The 8,009-nt window shown below is 38.1% G+C and overlaps 1 protein-coding gene across 3 annotated transcripts; it reads left to right on the top strand.

Moving 5' to 3' along the window:
• Positions 1-646: 646 nt before the first annotated feature.
• Positions 647-7,642, top strand: LOC141436924 (uncharacterized). 3 transcript variants are annotated; one of them, XR_012452347.1, is made up of 4 exons: positions 647-2,140; positions 2,228-2,686; positions 3,153-3,257; positions 3,948-7,642. XR_012452347.1 is itself a non-coding variant. In XM_074100054.1 (3 exons), exons 2-3 carry the CDS (start codon positions 2,276-2,278, stop codon positions 4,037-4,039), a joined length of 1,074 nt encoding a protein of 357 aa, XP_073956155.1. In that variant the 5' UTR covers positions 647-2,140; positions 2,228-2,275; the 3' UTR covers positions 4,040-7,642. The 3 variants fall into 3 exon arrangements, 2 of the variants coding, with proteins under 2 accessions (XP_073956155.1, XP_073956156.1); XM_074100054.1 differs by having other exon boundaries at positions 2,228-3,257; XM_074100055.1 differs by lacking the exon at positions 3,948-7,642 and having other exon boundaries at positions 3,153-3,502.
• Positions 7,643-8,009: the final 367 nt, after the last annotated feature.

Raw genomic sequence — 8,009 nt, 5'->3', positions numbered from 1 at the left:
ACGTCATTCATTTTATTTTCCGGTTTTCTATGCAGTTCAATTATTTAAGAGGAACATTTTTGTTCCATGAATATTCCTCATTACGGATTGGGAATCGCAGCGCGTGTGGCATCACAGGGGGCGCATATCAAACCTTGCGTTATAACCCTCTGTCGCAGCAAAACAAATAACAAACCGGAACGAGGCGCAAACTGGTCTTGAGGGGTCCATATCGACTCGCATGGATATTGAAAGTCTGAATGAATGTTTGTCAGAATTATCGTTTGTCATAACTCTTTTTTCTCTGAATCCAATAATAGTTCACAATGTAATAAAAACAACCTAACCTAACCTGTAGTTTTTCTATAGGATGACCATATAAAATTATATATACGGTGGAAGCTTTCTATACTTCACTGAACGTAGATATAGTTAGTGTTTAGTTTTTGTAACTAAGGACCCCATACATCCCTGTATTATTATTATCTTTTTTTGTAATTTTTTCCTTAAAAGGTGCGACCAAACTGCTGCTTAATAAACGGTGACGGCACATGGCGCATGCTCTCCACACCGCTGCTTAAAATACGGAATCGCAGTGACGTGCTGGTAAACTTCAGATCTATACCGAACAAAATTTGTAACGTTTTACGGCACGTCACTGTGTACAAGACGTACATCAAACAAACTGTCAATCTGACAGTTGCACGCTATACGCCGATGCGAGCGGTCATACGAACCTATTTGTATTATTTAGTGGAATACAGACATTTAAAAATAATAATTAACATATGTTTTATTGTGCCGAAACATATAATGGTCCTTCGAGCATTTTTGTGGACCCTCGCGGAAGTTCAGTGCAGTGCTTTGGACTAAGTATATCGGTAGTGGCAAGACGGACAAGCGCCATATTGGATGCTACGTTTTCGTTTCGCAGAAGTGTGCAACTCATTTACAAACTTTTATAAACTTTGCACGTTGCAAGGAACTGATTACTGCGCAGTGCGTGTTAGTGTCAATTACACTAGTGATCAACAAATAAAACTTATTTTTCCGTGTGTGTGCAGTGCTCCGCCGGACATTTTTTTTTTTCCCCTATTCAGTGAATAGGATTCTTCGATTTTTCTAGTATTTCTGACTAATTCTGACACCCGTGGTGTCAGGACTTTATTTACTCGCGTTTGCAGTGCTTACGTGCGTGAACATTTATTACAATTCAGTGGACTTTATTTATCCCGCAAAAACTATCCTTTCGCTGCAAGTTGTAGCATTAATTTTACCCTAATTACCTATGAGCATACAATAGGTAAGGTGAGCCGTGCTCCCTCCTCGACGTTCGAGTGCCAAAATCATTATCAATATTACTTGATTTGTTTTATAACATCGACTTTAAACAGAAAAACAACAACATCCTAAACACTGCTGTATTCAGTGATTGCAGCATCAAGACATTTCATCGACGCATTCAACTGTGATCTATAGCTACCACATTTTTTTGTGCTATTCGCAATTTATTTTGTAAAACGTAAAAATATACCTACAATTTCTCATTTGTGATAAAATCTGTGGTGCAAGTCAGGAAATCATTCAACGATTATACTTCGGTCAATATTCATTCATTCATTGCGTTTTGGTATTATCTTTACTTCATTCAGTACTCTTGTTTGCAAAACGCACACGAAACGTCATCTTACGCCGTGCAAGAACGAAACGTCATCGAAGTGCGCAGGCGAGCCGTACATTTGGAGAAACGAAACGCCAGAGCAACTTCAAGTCGCTGTCGCTACATCGGCGAATAAGCAAAGCGGACGGAACGGAACGGAACTGCGCTGCGAGCTGCGATTGCGATCCAAGGCGGCGAGTCACTTCATTCGTTCGTTCTTCGCTTCTCTCCGCCCGCTCCGCCATTTTGTTTGCGCATACGACCATAGAAAGAAACGTGTCTTGTTAAATTAGCTTGTTTATTTTGTTTGTGTGCTTACGGATAATTTTGTTGTTGAAACGATACAAAGGTTGTTTCTGTTTATTAAGTCATCAATTGCATAAAGAATATAACATAATTGCGTATAAATTTATGCTGGAGTGTACCGCATACGCATACGGTGCAAGTTGCATCATCCATATAATATTGAAGGATATTTTGAATTGTTACAGTGTGATACAGGTATCGTAAATGCCAAGTTTTATTAGAAAAAAGTGAAAGTAATTAAGTTATTTACAAATTGTACATCGCCTTCATTTATTTTTATAGGTGACACGCATTTGCCGTGCAATTGTTTTCACTACCTAATTTCACAAAATGGACGAGGACTTGAAACGACTAGTAGCAGCCAGGGGGCAACTCAAAGCGTCTATAACGCGCATGATTAATTACAAACGAAGCTTGGGTGATGGGCCGGAGGCAGGTACAGTGGACCCTATAATTATCAAACAAAAAAGAGATCGACTCGCAAAAATTTTTACTGACTACAATGAGTCTAACTTAGAAATTATGATGTTAGATCCAGCTGACACCGAAAACATCCAAGAAATTGAAGACAAGGTGGATGAACTCAATGGGTTCTTCTCAAGCATCATTGATAACGCGATGTCGAACTCTTCGCCGCGTTTTTCCGATTCTGTGCCTTCCTCTCGTGATTCTGCTCCATCTGCCCGAAATGGAGTAGGATTTCGCCTTCCGCGCATCCAATTGCACAAATTTAATGGCGAGGTAGGTGGTTACCAGAGCTTTATTTCACTTTTTATCAGTGTCATTGATACTGACAAAAATTTAAGCAGTTGTGAAAAGCTTTATTATTTAAAGGCACATTTAGAAGGTGAAGCCTTAACGCTCATTAACTATTTGCCACTTACGGCAGAGAGCTATTCTATCGCCCTTGATCTTTTAAAGCAACGCTATGATAATAAAAGGCAATTGATAAATCATCACATTTCCTCGATCATTGAATCACCTCCCATGCAAAGAACTTCTGCTGCTTGCATCCGCAATCTGGTTTCTAGCGTTAAACAGCATCTGGGTGCTTTGACAAATTTAGGTGCTCCAACTTCGCACTGGGATTTAGTTATTATTGCAATTTTAAGTAAAAAGATTGACCAGTACACACTGAGAGCTTACCATTTGGAGAACCAGAATAATAGTGAATTGCCTCAACTTAATGACTTCTTAACCTTTTTAGAAAACCGTGCCGCAGCTCTGGAAGCCTTGGGAGAGAGTTCACCTGTAAAGCGTCGTTCTAGTTTAGTTTCAATTAACAATCCTAAGCCTGTCAAAACTATTAAATGTAAGTACTGTCAATCTCAGCAGCATAAGCTGCATCAATGCTCAAGTTTTAAGCTTGCTGACCCACAAAAAAGGCAACAATTTGTAATTACAAATAGTTTATGTAACATTTGTTTAAATGAGCACTCTGGACGAAAATGCCTCTTCTCATTTAAGTGTTCAATATGCAAAGGTAAACATAATACTCTGCTACATGAGGAAGTTCCTCAAGAAAAGGTGACTGTGTCATCTGAAGAATCGGGTCACAGCAAAAGTGCGGGCAAATTAGCCTCTTAACAAATAGCAGCGACAATGTGCTGTTGCCTACCATAAAGGCAAAATTATATGATAAGAATGGACAGGTTTTCTATGTACGCTGTCTCTTAGACTCGGGAAGCCAGGTTTCTTTGTACTGTCTGAAATTGCAGACCGCCTGGGTTGTAAGTTACATAATAGTGAGTCTATAATCACCGGTGTGTGTGATGGCGTTAAAATGACAACACAAAAGACTACATTGAATATACATGCTACTGCTACCAATTTTAGCATCCCTGTGACCTGCCATGTTGTGAAAAACATCACTTGTAATATGCCACAGTTTTATGTGAAAAATGAAGTTATAAATTTCCCTTCAAATATTGAGTTAGCTGACAACAACTTTTATGTGTGTGACCAGATAGGTATACTCCTAGGTGCCGATGTATTCTTCCAGGTCTTGCTTCGCGAGCAACTGCCGGTATCACCAGGCGGGCTCGTCCTACAAAACACCCGTTTCGGGTACATAGCTGCCGGGAAGCTTCCTGACAGTGGAAGCAGAGCGTCCGCACTTCTAGCTTCAAACTTCTGTTGTGAACAACAAATTCAAAATGATGGTATAAGTCGTTTGGAGCAGGAGGTCACACAGTTTTGGCAGGTGGAAAAGGTACCTGAGGTTTATACAGAAGCAAATACCGAACAAGAACTTGCTGAAAAAATATTTCAAGAAACGGTAATATTGGAGGACAATAAATTTCAGGTGTCTTTACCTCTTAAACAGAATATAGAAGCCTTGCATTTAGGAAATTCCTTAGCATGTGCATTAAAGCGATTCTTAAACTTAGAATCTAGATTCAAAAAAGACAAAGAGTTATTCTTAAAATATAAGGCATTCATTGATGAATATGTTCAGTTGGGCCATGCTAAGTATGTTGATATTTCTGAATATAAACTTGAAAAGGCAGTGTTCTTCTTGCCTCATCACCCTGTTTTCAATGAGAACAGTCAGACAACTGGTTTAAGAGTAGTGTTTGATGGTAGCATGCGAACATTAGAAAAAATTTCATTAAATGACGTTTTATTGAATGGGTCTGTTGTCCAAAATGATTTATTTAGTATATTGATACTGTTTAGGTTATTTCGGTATATTTTAAATTGCGACATTCGCAAGATGTTTAGATGCATTGATTTAACGCCATCACACCGCCCTTTGCAAAATATTTTGTGGAGACCGGCTCCAAACGCTGACATTCAATGTCTTCAACTTCAAACAGTGACGTATGGCCTTCGAAGCTCCTCCTTTTTGGCAACACGTTGTTTGCTCGAGTTAGTAAAAAGGTATGGACAAAGTTTTCCCCTGGCAGCTGATGCGTTATTGCACCACACTTATGTTGATGATGTAAATTTAGTAAATAATAATGCTAGCGACCTGTTAGAAGCAAAAAACCAGTTAATAAATTTATTGAACATGGGTGGATTTCAGTTGCACAAATGGTGCACAAATCTTAAACAATTGTTGGAAGGCATACCAAATGAGCATCAGGCAAAAGGCATTGTACATTTTACAGATAATAAAGATTCTGTTGTAAAAACTTTAGGCATAAAATGTGACCTTGAATCAGATACACTAATAATTAGTGCTCCTCAGCAATCACTTCGAGATGTTTACACAAAGAGAGATATATTGTCATTTGTGAGCAAAATTTTTGATCCGTTAGGATTGGTCGGACCTGTGGTTGTAAGCGCAAAATTATTAGTGCAAGGCGCTTGGTTGGAAAAAACCAGTTGGGATAATCCTTTGTCACCAGACCTCAATAACAAGTTCAAAAGGTTTGCTCAAAGTCTGAATGATATGAAAAATATTGTCATTAAACGAAATTTAGACACTTATAGAGCCAAGTCTATCGATATTATTGGCTATGCCGATGCCAGTAGTAAAGCTCATGGATGTTGTGTGTATCTAAGAATTATTGATGACAAAGATAATATAAGTGTTGACTTATTGTGTTCAAAGTCGCGTGTTAATCCAACAACGCAGTTAACGACGCCTCGTTTAGAGTTAAACAGTGCATTGCTGTTAGCCAAGTTAGTGAGGAGAGTGTCCGAAATTATTATGCCAAAGTTTGATGTGAAGGTTTACTTATTCCTCGACTCACAAGTAGTACTTGCTTGGCTGACAACAAATCCACTAAAGCTCAGTGTATATGTAGCTAATAGAATAAAATGTATTAGTGAATTAACACGGGAATTCTCTTGGCATTATGTGAACACCTCTGAAAATCCAGCCGACTGCCTATCGCGTGGCGTCGAGCCACATTTATTGCAGAGTAATAAACTATGGTTCCATGGACCAGCAGGCCTAAAGAGCCTAGATTTTCAGCCCATAGATGGCTTCAAGATGCCAAGTGAAATACCTGAATTAAAATCTCATGTTGTGATAAATGAGCCTGAGGAGCTGGCATTGTTTACTCAGTGTTCCAACATTAATAAAATGAAACGTGTAGTTGCATATATTTACAGATTTCTGCACAATTGTAAACGTAGTTTGCAAAACAGACGCCTTGGAAATTTAATGCCTGAAGAACTGGATTATTCTTTAAAGATTATATTGAGATGTGAACAAATTAAATTCTTCAGTCAAGAAATTAAGTGCTTAAATTCAAAATTGCCTATAAAGTCAAATCTTCAGGCGTTGAATCCATTCTTGGACGTCATGGGTATTATGCGCGTAGGTGGTCGTTTGCAGCATGCTGATATTCCATATGCTACTAAGCACCCTATTATTCTGCCTAAGGGCTCAAAAATAGTTCACTACTTGATAGAGAAAGAGCATAGGGCATTAATGCATGCTGGCGCAAAGCTAGTACTATCTAATTTAAGTCAGACATACCATATTATGAATGGTATTAGAGAAGTTAAACACGTTTTATATAAATGTATTATTTGTTTTAAGTTAAAGAAAAAACATACAGAACAATTAATGGGTTCGCTCCCTTATGACAGAATCACCCCTTGTCGTGTATTCGAAAAAGTGGGCATGGATTATGGTGGGCCTTTTAATGTTAAAATGTTAAGAGTCAGAAAGCCTGTCATACAAAAGGCATACATTTTACTATTTGTTTGTTTCACGACAAAGGCTGTTCATATCGAACTAGTCACTGATCTAACTACTGAATGTTTTTTAAATGCTTTAAAGAGGTTTATAGCTCGCAGAAACAAACCTTCGGTGATTTATTGTGATAATGCAAGTACTTATAAGGGAGCCCATAATCAGTTAAATAAATTGTATCAATTACAGTCTACCACTGACCATCAGAATGCTGTTGAATATTTCACTACTGATGTGGGAATAACTTTTAAATTCATACCAAGTTATTCTGCTGTATTCGCTGGTTTGTGGGAGGCCGGGATTAAGAGCGTAAAACACCACTTAAAAAGAGTTGTGGGTGAAACTGTCATGACATATGAGGAATTGAACACGGTTCTAGTTCAAATTGAGGGAATTTTAAACTCACGGCCTTTGACAGCTTTACCGACAACAGATAATCATGAGATGCCATATTTAACCCCAGGACATTTTTTAACAGGTGCACCTCTCACATCTTACCCTGAGAAGGATTGTATAAATGCACCAATTAGTCGTATTAAATTTTGGGATCAGTGTAATAAAATGGTCCAACTGTTCTGGAAACAGTGGCATAAGCAATACCTCGTTCAATTGCAAAATAGACCGAAGTGGCGCTATTCTCATGAAAATGTTAAAGTAGGAACTTTAGTTCTTCTTAAGAATGACAATGTTACACCTTTGAGGTGGCCTATGGCTCGCGTTGTAGAAGTTTTTCCGGGGGCAGATGGCAAAGTAAGAGCACTTTCCATCAGGACACCTAAAGGGTCTATCATTAGAACAAGTATTCATAAAATATGTGTACTACCAATAGATATTAATTAAGTTCAGTACTTAATGTACTTTTTTTTGCGTTTTTGGTTATTTTTTTGTTTTTTCCCTGGTTGGGAATATGTACAAGACGTACATCAAACAAACTGTCAATCTGACAGTTGCACGCTATACGCCGATGCGAGCGGTCATACGAACCTATTTGTATTATTTAGTGGAATACAGACATTTAAAAATAATAATTAACATATGTTTTATTGTGCCGAACACACTGCGATTCCGCCACCGTTTGTGTAATTTTTAAGCAGCGCGTGTGGAAAAGCGTGCGATAAAAACGGTGCCATGTTTACGTGCGTCACTGCGATTCCGTTGCCGTCACCGTTTTTTAAGCACCGGTTTGTCGCACCTTATACTGTAGTTTTTAAGTTATCCCTTTGCGGCCCATTCTTTTTGCAATGGTGCTCTTTCCGGAACTTTGCTGGTAGTTTAAAAGAATACGCGGTAAAAGTGGCAAAATTGCGGCCTTTTTACTAAATAAATTGATTTGAATTTTGAAAAAAATCAGAATAAAGTAGGTTTTAGTGGGAAAAAAATATTACAAAGGTATACAAAAAAATATTAAAA

Source organism: Choristoneura fumiferana, chromosome 17 (genome assembly GCF_025370935.1).
Source record: "Choristoneura fumiferana chromosome 17, NRCan_CFum_1, whole genome shotgun sequence".
In the NCBI taxonomy this organism is placed as follows: domain Eukaryota; kingdom Metazoa; phylum Arthropoda; class Insecta; order Lepidoptera; family Tortricidae; genus Choristoneura; species Choristoneura fumiferana.
The sequence above is the reverse complement of the archived record's forward strand: the minus strand, read 5'-3'. Positions and strand labels throughout refer to the sequence as shown.